Below are 15,485 nucleotides of genomic sequence, written 5' to 3' on the forward strand. Positions count from 1 at the left end.
TGGAACCATATGGTATGCAATCTTTTGAGATTGGCTTTTCTTGACCCAGCAGAGATCTCTGGAGATTCATGCGGGTTGCTGTGTGTATCAATAGTTTAATTCTTTTTATTGTTGGGCAGTCACAGTTTGACCATTTGCCTATTGAAGGGACTGTGTGTGGATACTTTTAAATTTTGAATGATTATGCCTACGAGTCTCTTGGTATTCTTCAACTAAAAGCATTGAAGGGGTATCAAGGAGGATAAAAAAAAGGTACAAGGCACAAATCAGTCCTCATTTCCTTTGCTGTTTCTGAAAAGGCATTAACCAAATCCATTTCCTTCTACCTGTTCTTCTCGTGACTTTTACTTTGTTCTGAGTAGGGGGGAAAACAAACAACTCTGGAAATTAGTTCAAAGGCAGCTCTCTCATCATCCCTTACTGAAAGCCTTGTAAAACAAGAGATAATATGAAGGAATTAGTTCCAAATGTCCCACTGAGCCCCTGACCCCTGCACATCATCAGTAGCAGAGTTCAAGGATACCAGGTTTATGAAGTTACTAAAGCCAGTTCTAAACTTCTGGACTCACCAAACTGCAATAACAAAAATACCAACGAAATGTTTGTATACTAAAAAATTCAACAGATACCACAGAAACCTAATTATCACTTTCATTCAGTTATCTTAGTGGAATCTTACCGAGTTTCTACTGTTTCTGCCAGTATCATTTATGCAGATACATCATCTAGGTGGCAGTTTATTAATACTCTAAGATTAAAATAAAAGAACCTTGAGGTGCCTGTGTGGCTCAGCTGGATAGGCATCTGACTTCAGCTCAGGTCATGATCTCACAGTTTGTGGGCTCGAGCCCTGTGCTGACGCTCTGTGCTGACAGCTCAGATCCTGGAGCCTGCTTCGGATTGTGTGTCTCCCTCTCTCTCTGCACCTCCCTCTACTTGTGCTCTGTCTCTTTCTGTCTCTCAAAAATGAATAAACGTTATAAAAAATATTCGAAATACATGGGACACTTGGGAGGCTCAGTTGGTTAAGTGTTCGACTTTGGCTCATGGCATGATCTCGCGGTTCACGAGTTTGAGCCCCATATCGGTTTCTGTGCTGACAGCTCGGACCCTGGAACCTGCTTTGGATTGTGTGTCTCCCTCTCTCTCTGCCCCTCCCCTGCTCACGCTGTCAAAAACAAATAAAGAAACTTAAAAAAAATAAAATAAAACAACCTTGTATTTAGTGAATACCAAGAGGGCAAGTCTAACCACTGGGAAGCAATTCTGGCTGTACCAGACCAGGGCTGTATCACTTGTTGGTCTGTGAACTCCCAGATATTCCATGTAATATCTGTTTGGGTTACCTTATGTGTGCACTCGTTCACTCTTTTGTGCTGTCAGGTCCTTAAAGCAGGTCTACATTTGATTCATTTTAGAACACCCACAAAGTATGCACTGAATTAAGTTCTAAAGAAACAAAATAGTAACAGTGGCTCCCAATTCTTGAGTGTCTATTCTGTGCCAGGCACATCTTCAGGACAAGGCAGTAAGGTAGATATATATTACCTGACCTTTCTAGATGGGGAACGGAGGTTCAGAGAAGTCGAGGAAGTGGGAGAACCACGATTCAACCTCAGTATGTCTGGCTCTGAAGTCTATGTTCTGCCTGACTTACTACATGAATTGGCTGTATGTGGAGACATAGGAGAAATGTCAACAAGAAGCTACGTGTGGTTTATGCATGGATATGGAGGCTAGAAAAGAACCTGAACCCTATCAGGTTGGAAAATAACCAAACCCTTTAGTGAACATTCCTACTTCTTGCCAGGTGCCAGGTGGGAACTTCTGAGAAAACAGGTATGATTCCTGGCCTTGAGGAGGGGGCTTTCAGGCTAGTGTGTTAAGCAGGCATACTATACCCTGAAGTAAATGATCTACAAGAGGAAAAAACAAAGTGTCACAGAAATAGGCTGCCTAGCGAGATCCTGGGACAAACTTAGAGAGGAGGTGGATGAACAGGAATTCAACACCTCCACCTGGGGTCTAATGTGCTCTGATGGACGAAGAGGATGCTTTGCTGGAAAGCACAAAAGCACAAAAGTATTGTTAGCCTGTGTTTCCAGTAGGCAACACCGACTGGGTCAACAGGTCTATTTAACCTCCTTGGATCTTGTCACCTTTTCTGAACTGATTTATATAGTCTTATCCTGTACCCAAATATGGTTCACTTTGGGGCTTTTCAATCACAAAAAGAAGCATTTCCATAGCTGTACTCAAGCTGCCTAATGCAGTTTCTGTAAAATGTCCCAAATTTTAAGTTCCTGAAATTAGGCAGGAAAATTACACTTTTTATTTCATTTCTCCTTTATCTTTTCACATTGAATAAATGCATAGTTTTGGTCTAACCTCAAAATCTTTCTTTACCCTTGATCATTGTAACACTTTCCACTGACATCTCTCTCTCTTTCCACTGATATCTCTCTTTCTTTCTTTGGGTATGACCACCAGAACCACAGAAACACATTCTTCATCTAATATATACGTACAACTGATATCTGCAGTTCAACACCAAGCCCATCTAAATGTCCCATAATTTTTCAATTCATTATAAGATATATAGGTATACGAAGATACTTCTGGGCTTTTCCACTGCTATTTGTTTTGAACATTGAGGCAGTAGTAATAATTAACACAACACAACATAACAGCGCCCCCCCCCCCCCCCCCGCGCGCGCGCACGCACACACACACACACACACACACACACACACAGAGGTTCTTAACTGCTACTGGTATTTATTTTGTGGATTAATCCTGTCATATCTGAAAGAACTATTCACTTTCCTCAAACACTGAAAAATATGTTTTTTCCCCCTATAAAACCTTTGAATAAACTTGTAACTGCCTTGAAAAAATTCAGTCGCTAAATAGCACGAGTTCACCTCAGGGGGCAATATATTTAATGGCAGGACTGTAGGTATTCTATTCACTTTTGTATTCCAGGCTGAGCTTTGTTAGAGGGCTTTGCACAAAAAGACACAATGAAATGCGTTTGATTAAAATTATTTTTTTCTGAGTAAATTCTGAAGAATTAAAAATCAAGCATTATAATGCAATACCTAAGCACAGCGCAGTTTCTTTGAAGTCATAATAAAATTATTTTGCTACTTATGTTTGTGTAAGTTTATAATTTCCAAAGTGCTTTTATTTATTTTTATCAAAAATTTTTTTCAATATTTATTTTTGAGAGACAGAGAGAGACAGAGCATGAGTCGGGGAGGAGCAAAGAGAGCGAGGGAGACACAGAGTCCATAGCAGGCTCCAGGCTTTGAGCTGTCAGCACAGAGCCTGACGCATAGCTTGAACCCATGAACCGTGAGATCATGACCTGAGCCAAAGTTGGATGCTTAACCGACTGAGACACCCAGACGCCCCTCCAAAGTGCTTTTATAGTCATTACCTTATGTGATTCTACAGTAGCCCTGTCCTGTGGGCAAGTGTTTTTTTTTTATTTAATTTTTTTTTAATGTTTATTTACTCTTGAGAGAGAGACAGAGCGTGAGTGGGGGAGGGGCAGAGAGAGAGGGAAACAGAATCGGAAGCAGGCTCCAGGCTGTCAGCACAGAGCCCAACATGGGGCCTAAACTCACAGCTGTGAGTGAGATCATGACCCGAAATGAAGTTGGACACTTTACTGACTGAGCCATTCAGGTGCTGCAAGGTAAGTGTTTTTATACTTGGAAAATTGGAGGCTCACCAGGGTCAAATGGCCACAGCAGTGAGCAGAAGAGCAAGTCCCAAAAGTCAGGTCTGTGACACTTAGTCATTCTACTACAGATGGACTCCACCTGAAATCATGTTTCACTCTCAGCAACACGTCTGAATAATTTGCACTTGGTCATGAGAGGATGTCCAATTTCTATCCTTTCTTTAATCTCAATTTATTTCCCATATAAGGCTTATTTTTGTAGGCCTTAGTCCAAAACTTTCACAATGATAAATTAGAAGGAAACAAAGCTCTGCCTTCAGGCGAATATTTTATTTTCTGCCCAATTCATATGGTGATCAAGTATGTATCTAAAAATTAGGTTGATATGAGCACCTGTTGGCTCCGTTGGTTGAGTGTCTGACTCCTGATTTTGGCTCAGATCATGATTTCACGGTTCACGGGATTGAGCCCTGTGTCAGTCTGTGCTTGGGATTCTCTTTCTCCCTCTCTCTCTGTCCCTCTCCTGATTGCGGGTGCGTGTGCTCGCTCTCTCTCAAAATAAACATTAAGGGGCGCCTGGGTGGCGCAGTCGGTTAAGCGACCGACTTCAGCCAGGTCACGATCTCACGGTCCGTGAGTTCGAGCCCCGTGTCAGGCTCTGGGCTGATGGCTCAGAGCCTGGAGCCTGTTTCCGATTCTGTGTCTCCCTCTCTCTCTGCCCCTCCCCCGTTCATGCTCTGCCTCTCTCTGTCCCAAAAATAAATAAACGTTGAAAAAAAAAAAATCTTTAAAAAAATTTAGGTTGATAATTATACACTTTAACTTTGAACATTTCCGCTTTTTCTAAGAACCATACTATGCAAACAAGTTTTGCAAAGGTTTTCTGCTATTAAGAAATAATAACCAAAAAGCATAAACTTGTCAACTGTTTTAAAAATGTTTTCAGTCTATTTCTTTAAAGAGGAATATGCTTTTAAGGTCAATAAAAACTTTGAGTCCAGAACAACTGCATCACAAGATTAGAAAAGTCTCATGAAAAAGTTGAGTAGAAATAATTTGAAAGGAAGAGAGAAAAATAAACAGAATGTTTAAGCTAAAAATTCTCAGTCTCAAAGTGGGCTGAGTCTGTCTTCAAACAAATACCAAGTGGGAAGAGTTGTCCTCACTACCTACATTATACAATTGTTAGCAATTTGCAATATTTGCTTTATCACACATCTATCTATCCATCAATTCATGTCGTTTCATTCATTTCTTTTTTTAAAGTTTTATTTACTTTAATGAAGGGGTGCCACCCAGGTGCCCCTTCATTCATTTCAAAACGAGTGCCAGAGTGCACATCATCACTACACTGCACCCCTAAACACTTCAGCATAGATTTTAACACTTCTCTCTCACAGGTAAAATTTACAAAGTGAAATATACAAATCTTAAGTGTACTGTTCAATGAGTTTTGATAAATGTATATACTGCATACATCTGATAACTGCATACACACATGCATGCAAGTTAGTTCGGTAACAAAATATTTGTATGTGTATATTTAAAACATTTTTTTTCAACGTTTATTTATTTTTCGGACAGAGAGAGACAGAGCATGAACGGGGAAGGGGCAGAGAGAGGGAGACACAGAATCGGAAACAGGCTCCAGGCTCTGAGCCATCAGCCCACAGCCTGACGTGGGGCTCGAACTCCCGGACCGCGAGATCGTGACCTGGCTGAAGTCGGACGCTTAACCGACTGCGCCACCCAGGCGCCCCTGTATGTGTATATTTAAAAAATTATATGTATAGCTATAAAATCCAGTGTCACTGAGCAAATTAACCATCTGAACCTAGTCTAGCTTTTTCTGGAGTTACCAATTACCTCTCTCCTATTGTATTAGCAATCCCATTTATACAACACTGAATTCACCACACACACGCATTCATATCACCTACTCAATCAAAGCCCTTACCTGTAAGCACAAGAGCATTTTTTAAAAATCTGCTTACTAAAGTATAATTTATTAAGTTCAAATTCACTAATATAAGTGTCTATTTCATCTTTCCAAAACAGTTCCCTCTTGTCCCTTTGCAGTCAAAAGCTAGCTTCCCCTTATCCCCTGGACAACAGCTTTTATTCCCACTGTACAAAGCACATTCTGGTTATCAATCAAGTTATAAGCAATAGTGAATCCTGTAATAGAAATTGTATTTTGGACTTAAGCATTTGAACTATATGCAATTCAAGCTATGAAAACTTACACATGGTGATAAATCCTTTAGATTCTTTATGTGTATAGGGCAGATGCCTCAAAATTTAGTATTAGTTAAAAAGAAGTACACCCTGTAAATGGATTCTGTCGGAGCACAAATGCTATAATTCTAATGCCATTATGCTTGTTAAAATAGTCTGTTTTCAAATAGCACCATTGTTAGGCACAGATTTGTCAAAGCACTTAAAATAGCATTCTGCTAAGTGCTCATTCATATAAAACTTTACAACTATGGAAAAGCACTACTTGATACCTCTAAGACGCTTTCATTTCCAAATGACATGATAGGTCTACTGATTGAAAAACAAAAAAAAAAGGAGAGACGTGCTAAATCTGGAGAAACAAAAGCAGTTACAAATGGGAAGTGTCTCACATTGTAATAGTCATTAAAATGTGGACAGCCTCTAAAATGGCCTCCAAGATCCTACCTCCTGCTATTCGCACCCTTGTATAATCAAATCCCTTCCCTGGAGTGTGGGCTGGACTTATTAACTCATTGTGATGAAGAGAATAGTGCAGAAATGATAAGACATCACTTCTGAGATGGCTTTTGTCTGGGGCACTCTTACTTTTGCCCTCCCTTTTTGATCATTCATGCTGGGAGAAACAAACTTCTATGTTGTGAGCAGCCCTAGGAAGGGACCCATTAGCCAGTAAGGAACTGCAGCCTGTCAACAATAGTACAGTGAGTCTGGAAGAGAATTCCATTCCCACCCCTGCAGTCGGGTCTTCAGATGAGATTGCAGCCCCAGACGACAGCTTGACTATAGTCTCATGGGAGATCTTGAGCCAGAGGCGCACAGCTAAACCATATCCAGATTCCTGACCCACAGAAAGCGTGAAAGGATAAATCCTGCTTTGAGGGGATTCATTACACAACAACGGATAACTAACATACTGTGAGATTTTTGTATTAAATCAGGTGCAGTTGGAGCTATGAGTAACAAATGCAAGACAATGTGACAATGTATCCAATTATTAGCATCCATATTTTCTGATTTATTTTTGTCTCTTATATACTTCCCCCCAGTAAGTACAACCTAGAGGTAAAGGTTTATTCTATTGTTTTAATGGAAATTACTGAAATAATTATAGATTATCATATACAATTGTAAGAAATACAGAGATCCCTTGTATACTTTGCTCAGTGTCCCCAATGGCAACGTTTTACAAAGCTATAGTGTCATCACAGCCAGAATATGGACACTGATACAATCCACCCATCTTATTCAGATAGCCTTACTCTTATTTGTACTCATTTGTGTGTGTGTGTAATTTCTTACCTACTTTTTACTTTAATATTGTCACATAATCAAATTACATTCATTTGTAATTAAAATCTAGCCATTATATTAGTCTTTATAAATGGACTTCCCAATGGTAAAAGTTGTTGAGACACATGAATTTGGGAGTTTATTCCACAGCTCCATATTAATTAACTAAAAATTCAATCAATAACAGAGTAGTATAAACTGCTTACAGATGGTGCGATTGTCAAAGGAAAATTCACTTACCCTGAAAGCTTTCTTGAAAGCAAAACTATAAAAAAAAAATTACCCTTTCCCCCAAATTACCGTATTCGTGCTTGAAATTCAGATGTGAGGTAACAGTAAGTGCAGTTAAATTTTAACACTGCCTGTCTTCCTCTTATGAAAGTGAGAAGTTAGTACTATCTGTATGGTAATGCCTCGAGGAATCAATACAGCCACGTACATTTTGATTTTGTGGTCAGGCAGTGTTAAAATTCACAATCAAACATCTAAACACAAACAGCCAAGGAAAAAGTCAAGCCGCTTATGAACCATGCAAAGCCAAACACTTTTGCATAAAAGATAAAGCTTAGAGGAAAACAAAGGGATACCTACTTTCTGCTGCTAGAAGTCCTAGGAGGAAGGCAGCATATGGACAAACAACAAACAGTATGATTTTAGAGCAAGCAGGTTATCGAGCTACAGTTGGGCCCTGTAGATGAGCCACAAGAAACACAGTCCCCCAGCAGAGCCCAAAGCAAATCCTTGTGTTCCATGAGCACATTCCTTAGGACTGATAAGTATTTCAGTCATTAAAACACTGGGATCGAGGGGTGCCTAGGTGGCTCAGTTGGTTGAGCATCCGACTTGGGCCCAGATCATGATCCCACAGTTCGTGGGTTCGAGTTCCTTGTTGGGCTCTGTGCTAACAGTTCAGAGCCTGGAGCCTGCTTTGGATTCTGTGTCTCCCTCTCTCTCTGTCTGCCCCTCCCCCGCTCACACACACACACACACACTCTCTCTCTCTCTCTCTCTCTCTCTCTCTCTCTCAAAAATAAATAAACGTTAACAAATAAAAAACAAACAAACAAACAACAAAGCCACACTGGGCTCAGATTCTCACTTTGATTCGAAATAGGAGAAAAGATTTCGACTTTGGATTAGTAAGTAACAAAGGAACAATACACTCTTCATCATGTGATTAAACTCATCAAATTCTAGTAAAAGTACAATGGGCTGATTTTGATAATCTGGATAGAAAAAATAATCTCTTACATAAAAATTGTTTTACAATGTAAATAGCATACCTAAACATGATGGACTCTTCTTTAGATGACAAATCGGGAAACGGATGAATTTTAAATTTGTTTTTAAATTGTGATCTTAAATAGAATTTGGGGGGGACTAAAATAGGATAGTCAGCTTTTAATTTTGTCAAGCAAGGTCATTAAAGAAAACCTATTTATTATTATTTCATAGAAAGAACAGGCATTATCTAAAGATGAAAAACAGACTGTTCTTCTCAAGAAAGGGCAGTTGTCCTTCTCAAGAACCTTACACTGTTCTCCAATGCCTCCTTCCCTGGAGCCCCCCACTCCCACCCTACAAACACATGCGTTCTTTCCTTTTTAAAAAAAAAAATTTTTTTTAATGTTTATTTTGAGAGGGAGAGACAGACCACGAGCAGGGGAGGGACAGAGAGGGAGACACAGAACATGAAGCAGGCTCCAGGCTCTGAGCTGTCAGCACAGAGCCCGACGTGGAACTCGAACTCAACAAACCGTGGGATCATGACCTGAGTTGAAGTCGGCCACCCAACTGACTGAGCCACCCAGGTGCCCCAAAACACATGCTTTCTGATCATTTTTCTCTTTTTGCCACAGGCTTGCAAGAACTTTCAGGTAATGCTGAAAGGTGCTTTGTGTTTTGTACTGTAAAACAAGCCCATGCAAATTTAAACAGAAAGATGGTGGACAGATTAAAGTTGCAACTTAAAATAAATGATGCACAATTTAAAGATTAAACAGACAAAAATTTAGGCTGGAAAATGGAAATATTAAAAAACAAAAATGAAATAAAAACTGAAAATACAGATGTGTTAATTTATGAAAGTGTAAGGCTCTTCTGTGAGTCCGGATAAGGTATACAATAGGCTTTCTGCCGCCAAGCATATAGCCTTCTCTGTTGGTTGCAGAAAGGGAAGTTTGCTGGTAGAGAGCTATTTCATAAACAATGCTGATACAGTAGTATAATGCCTCCCTTTAAATGGTTTAGTATTAAAAATTAATTTTAGGAACAGATGAATATTTCCTGACAGCTGTGTGGAAGTTAGGGCAATATTAGAATTTTCTTCAAAATGTCCCATTGTCTTTGGGACGGACATTTGCATGTCAAATGAAGATACAGACTGCTTACAAGATCATTAAGATCCAGAAATTTAAAAAAAAAAAAAAAAGGTGTGACTGCAGGAAAGGGAAGCAAGAGGGAACGTGAAATTGTGAACAACTAATTCAAGAGCTTGCAGGCTACCCGCAAGACAGTGGGGGAAATTTCGTTTTTGTTTAAAAAGCAAATTTTGTAATCAGAAGCTGTTTTGACCATATCACTTACAGATTGTACTGAAAAACAAAAAACTGGGTAATAAAAATGTATTTGACAGAAAATTAAGTGTGTCTATAACTATGGGCAATTCCTTCCCTAAAAGAAAAATTCGACTCTTTAACAGAATGGAACACTTAAGAGCTCATTAAACTCTTGCCAGGCAGAGGTACATATTAAGGGGAAACAGTAAAGCTTAGGTCTGTGAAGCTACTGCGAGGACCATACTGCTCCCCAGGCCCGATTTAAGATGAAAATGGTGTTAGATCTTGACCGAAAATCTCTTGATATAGTCCAAGTTTGTGACTGCATCATGTAGTCACAATACAACATAAAACCATGACTGGATCTGCTCGTGCCAGACAAGTCTACTGGAAACAGTGTGGAGGGAAGAGAGAGGTTTGAGCTAGCAAACACCAACTGCAGTGCTACGGGTGGAAGGAATAAATTGGACTGGAAGAAAAAAGACAGATATGAGACTCCCATTTCCTCAGCAAGAAGAAGCCAGCAAGACCTTCTCTTCAGAGAGTCTCTTTTCTGAGATTCCCATTTCTGAATGTTTTTGGAAATCACCTTCACTCAAAAGAGGAAGATTCACATCCCAGTTGGTAAAGGTCAAAATGAGGAACTACACAGCTGTTGGAATGGGGAAACTCAATTTCGTTCTTTTCTACCAGGTGTAAGAAGCACATACCAATTGATAAGAACATGTGTGTATGGGAACGTGTCTGTGTACGTATGTGTATAAACACAGCCAAGGAAGAAGCAGAAATACTGACGAATGCTCACAGTGGTGAAGGACCACCCTAGCAATACAGGAAGAATGAATGTGCGAATGCTTCTTGAGTCCAATGGAAATAACCTGAATATCGAATGAGCCAGTCCAAAAATCAAACCAATAGCGCAAAGGCAACCACATGGCAGATACTGAGTGACTCTAATGTGAGAAGGGAGAAAACCTAAGGGCGGAGGGCATAGGACTCAGACGTAAACACATAAATAAATGAAATTTATAAAGTGTAACACACACATACGTGCATTTACATAAATGTATAAATGGATACTATGGGTTTTTAATTTTTTTATTATTGCTTAAAAATTTTTTTTTAATATTTAATTTATTTTTGAGAGACAGAGCACGAGTGGGAGAGGGGCAGAGAGAGAAAGGGAAACACAGAATCCAAAGCAGGCTCCAGGCTCTGAGCTGTCAGCACAGAGCCCGACACGGGGCTTGAATCCACAAACTGTGAGATCATGACCTGAACTGAAGTCGGACCCTTAATGGACTGAGCCATCCAGGTGCCCCAGGATACTATGGATTTTTAATAAACGATCCTTGAGAATTCCTCACTAATAAAATGGAAATCTGAGCACTTTATAAAATAATTTTGTGAACACTAGTGGATTTTGTTCCCCCCAGGGGTCCCTATATACATTGGATCCAAATAGGTAACCCTTTTGTGTTCTCCTCTGAATGCTTGTATGTATGTGTTATAGATTTTATAAAAAAGAGAGGAACTTGTAAGTTGTTTCGAGAGATAACTTACGAGACAGCTTTACATTGAAAGATAAAATTAAAAGCAGTGTTGCCCCAAAGTCTGATATAGTTGACAGGGGAAAATCTTGTATCAGAAGTTTTTTTGTGGGGGTGCCTGGGTGGCTCAGTTAGTTAAGCATCCAACTCTTGATTTCAGTTCAGGTCATGATCTCACAGTTCGTGAGTTTGAGCCCCCATGGTGGGCTCTGTGCTGACAGAGCTTGGGATTCTTTCTCCTTCTCTCTTTGCCCCTCCCCTGCTCGTGCATGCTCTCTCTCAAAATTAATAAATAAACATCAAAAAAATAAAAAAGAAGTTTTTTGTTGGGGTATAAGGCAATCAGAAAGATCCAAAAAGACTGACTACAATGTTGGATTGGATGAAATGCAATGTTGGGTCTGGAGTGGGGAAAAGGGAAGAAGTACTTCTGAGGTAAAAGGAAAACATTAAAATGCTGGTTTTGGAGTACCAGGGGAAAGTGACTTCGGTAGTAAAATTAGAAGGAAGCAGACACATGTGGATGGAATTTGGCTGCTGACAAACTTCCTCAGAATTCCTTGGGAGATCTGACTGGATTCACAGGAAAGGTTTATTTACGGTGGAAAAGAGAAGATGTAGACACCAAATGATTCACACTGGTGAACGGACGAATGGTCCAATTACCTGAGGAGGTAGGGTCTTCGGAGAAATCTGGCAACTCTTCGGGGGGGTCACCATAGAATGAGTTGAATTTGTGACTTGACACAGCTGCTAGTACTGCACCCTAAAAGAAAAAGATGGAAAAAGATATTAAAGCACATACGTGTAAAAAAGTTCAATAACAAATGCAAGGATTATTCAGAAAGTCAAACCTGTAGGAGGTGACAGCTAGAAGAGGGGTAGCTTGTAAATGAGTTTGGATTCCTTGAGATTAATCACATGGGCATATATGAGAAGAACACCGCTGGGGATTGGGAAAGTACATGAAACCATTCACATCTTGAACTCAATCATGTACACAAAACGGAATATTCTGCAGACACTATGAAATGATGCTGAAGGATGTTTAATAAAACAGAAAGATGCTTGTGAGTTACATAAAAAAGGTTTTAAAACAATCTATAGTATGAACTCATGTTTGAAAAAAAAAAGATTAATATGGATATAAAGACCAAACATATACCAAAATGTTAGTCGCATTATCTCTGGGAAGTAGGAATGAGTCACTTTTCCTTTTTTAATATCTTTGCCCCCCTCTCTTTTTGTGAATGACTATGTGTTACTCTCAGGCCACACAGCAGAACCAACTACAGGTAACTCCTTTTATTTATTTTTTTTTTAAAGATCTTATTTTGTTTTTATTTATTTATTTTAATTTTTTTTTAAAGTTTCTTTATTTTTGACAGAGACAGAGTGCGAGCATGAGCTGGGAAGGGGCAGAGAGAGAGAGGGAGACACAGAATCCGAAGCAGGCTCTAGGCTCCAAGCTGTCGGCACAGAGCCTGATGCGGGGATCGAACTCACGAACTGTGAGATCATGACCTAGGCCGAAATCAGACACTTAACCGACTGAGCCACCCAGCTGCCCCTTATTTTATTTCTTAAGTAATCTCTCTACCCAACATGGGGCTCAAACCCACAACCTCAAGATCAAGAGTTGCACGCTCCACTGAATGAGCTGGCCAGGCGCCTCTACAGGTGACTCTTTAAACAACATGCACAGGTTTCCCTGATTCCTAGTTGAGAATTACTGTCATATGGAATGCATGACATAGGACTGCTGGGTGGAGAAATCTTGGGAATTGTTTCAGTAACAAGAAGAACAATACCAGTTATTTTGTGAAAGTGTTCAATTCCGCGACTGTTAGGCATGGGTTGGAATACCTGGGTGTGTTCCTTGGCTGGGCCACTTTCTAGCTGCCTGATACTACTTGAGTCAATATTAAAACTGACATAACTTACCTTACAGAATTGTCAAAAGTCATAATGTATATGAAAGTGCTTTGTGAACTGTAAAGCATTTTGTAAGTGCAAACTGTCACTAATCTTAGTAATATAGAGCTAGAATGTGAGCACAGCCTTTTGCTGGTCTAGGTAGAATTACTCATTTAGGTAGTTTAAGGATTAAATCACTTACATAGTCTATATTTTAAATGTTGAACTTGAGGATTTTTCTGAAAAGATAAATCTTTTTTTTAAAGTTTATTTATTTATTTAGAGAACGAGCGAGTGAGAGAAAAGCACGTATTGGGGGGGGGGGGGGACAGAAAGAGAAGGAAAGAATCCAGAGCAGGCTCCGTGCCCTCAGTGCAGAGCCCAACATGGGGCTCGATCTCATGAACTGTGCCATCATGACCTGAGCTGAAATCAAGAGCCGGATGCATTTAACTGACTGAACCACCCCGGCGCCCCAGAAAGATAAATCTTTTTAGGCATTTATTAAATATATGAAAACATTAATAGAAACACATTTCCACAAGTTTCATTTTGGCGGGGGGTCGCGTTAGGGTTTCTTTCTACAAATATAAATGGAATTGAATTGAACTGAATGTAGAAAGGGAAGGCAAAAAAAAAACAGAGAAGTGATCTTGATGACACCATTCCAGGCAACTTATTAGATTTCTTTTTCTCTTTTTTTAAGATTTTATTTTTAAGTAATCTCTACACCTAATGTGGGACTTGAACTCACAACCTGAGATCAAGGATCACAAGTTCTAACTGAGACAGGCAGGAGCCCCAACTTTTCAGATTTCTGAAAGTCTAGGGTTAATGTATGAGAAGTCTTTATGCGGAATTTTATAGTCAGCTACTGCGATGAAAAAAACAGCATTGAATGTTGAGTTCTTCTTTCTACAGTAGAAGCTTATTTCACTTTACATATATACCATGTTCCCTAAAAAGCTGGGTGGGAATGGAATTTTTATGTATCAAAAGTTTCCCACACACTGAAACTAAATTTTAGAGATGCTTTATTTTTATTTCCAAATGAAGTTCAACTGAGTTTCTTAATATGGTGGGTTTATATCTCAAGGCATGGTCTAGCTACTACTATGATCAAAGATCTACAAATAACTTCTGCCAGGAAAGCACTGTTTCAAAGAGCCTTGAGAGGTAAATTCTTTTATAACAATAGTAGCAAGTTCCTAATTTATCTTATGGTTAGCAGTTTTCTTTATTTAGTCCTCTCAACTCAGTGACTGCATGCGGTTTGGATATTCAATGCAAAGCTATTATGTAAAACAGCAAAAACGGTTCCAAAGCAGTTTATGGATTTACAGAATTATAACCTTAGGAGATGATTCATTCTAAGAGACTCATTTTGCATATGAGGAAACTGAGGTCCAGAGAGGCTTAGCAACCTATTAAGGTCGCTGCCAACTTAGAGATAAAATCAAGAGTAGACAGAATGTCTACTCACAAGTTCAAGGGTTTTTTACTGTACCAGGGGTCAAAAATTTTTTTCTGTAAAGGGCCAGATGGTAAATATTTTAGGCTTGCAGGGCATATGGTCTCTGTTGACACTATTGAACTCTGCCATTGTAGCATGAAAGTAGCCACAGATAATATGTACGCGAATGTCCACTGCTATGTTCCAATAAAACATTACATGTAAACATAGGCAATGGGCCAGATTTGGCATGCAGGCCATAGTGTGCCAACTCCTGTACTACATTATTGCTATGAAAGAGACCGTGGGTACAGCAATATCAATCTACATCTTATACAGGTAGTTCTTCAAGCTTCCCAGTTTATCACATCTTTGACAAAGAAGTTTTCTGCCTACTTTAATTTAGAAGGGAAAGTTTAGTATGTTCTGAGAGTGAAACATAACAATTGTGAGTTAAGACTATTCAGAGTCTGCTAAGAAAACTAGCATTAAAGATGCAATTTTGGACTAAGCAAGTTAGGCAGATTCTAAATTCAAACAAAAAAAGAACTACAAGTAATTAATTCTCAACTCAATCTCAACTATTGTTAGTATGTCAAACATCAAAATGGAATACTACCAGTTAGGTGATTCTGTGTCTCATTTAAGGAAGTGGAAAACAAGAAAATGGTTGGCTCAGACTTCTGCTAAGTTAAACTACTGAATGCACCTAAGGAGGCAATGGAGTTATTAAAAAATTTTTTTTAATGTTTATTTTTGAAAGAGAGAGACAGACAGACAGAGAA

The 15,485-nt window shown here is 39.3% G+C and overlaps 1 protein-coding gene across 19 annotated transcripts in view; it reads right to left on the minus strand.

Moving 5' to 3' along the window:
* CASK (calcium/calmodulin dependent serine protein kinase) overlaps positions 1-15,485 on the minus strand; it is a 358,988-nt gene that overhangs the window by 88,022 nt on the left and 255,481 nt on the right. For 12 of the 19 annotated variants that reach the window (XM_043570167.1, XM_043570163.1, XM_043570159.1 and 9 more), the window contains exons 10-11: positions 11,997-12,096; positions 7,814-7,831 (exon numbers count right to left, since the gene is read on the minus strand). In XM_043570167.1, coding sequence (XP_043426102.1) covers positions 7,814-7,831; positions 11,997-12,096 — 118 coding nt within the window. The remainder of the gene's footprint in view (positions 1-7,813; positions 7,832-11,996; positions 12,097-15,485) is intronic. The other 7 variants (XM_043570170.1, XM_043570169.1, XM_043570160.1 and 4 more) reach the window with 1 other exon arrangement.

This window comes from Prionailurus bengalensis, chromosome X (assembly GCF_016509475.1).
Source record: "Prionailurus bengalensis isolate Pbe53 chromosome X, Fcat_Pben_1.1_paternal_pri, whole genome shotgun sequence".
In the NCBI taxonomy this organism is placed as follows: domain Eukaryota; kingdom Metazoa; phylum Chordata; class Mammalia; order Carnivora; family Felidae; genus Prionailurus; species Prionailurus bengalensis.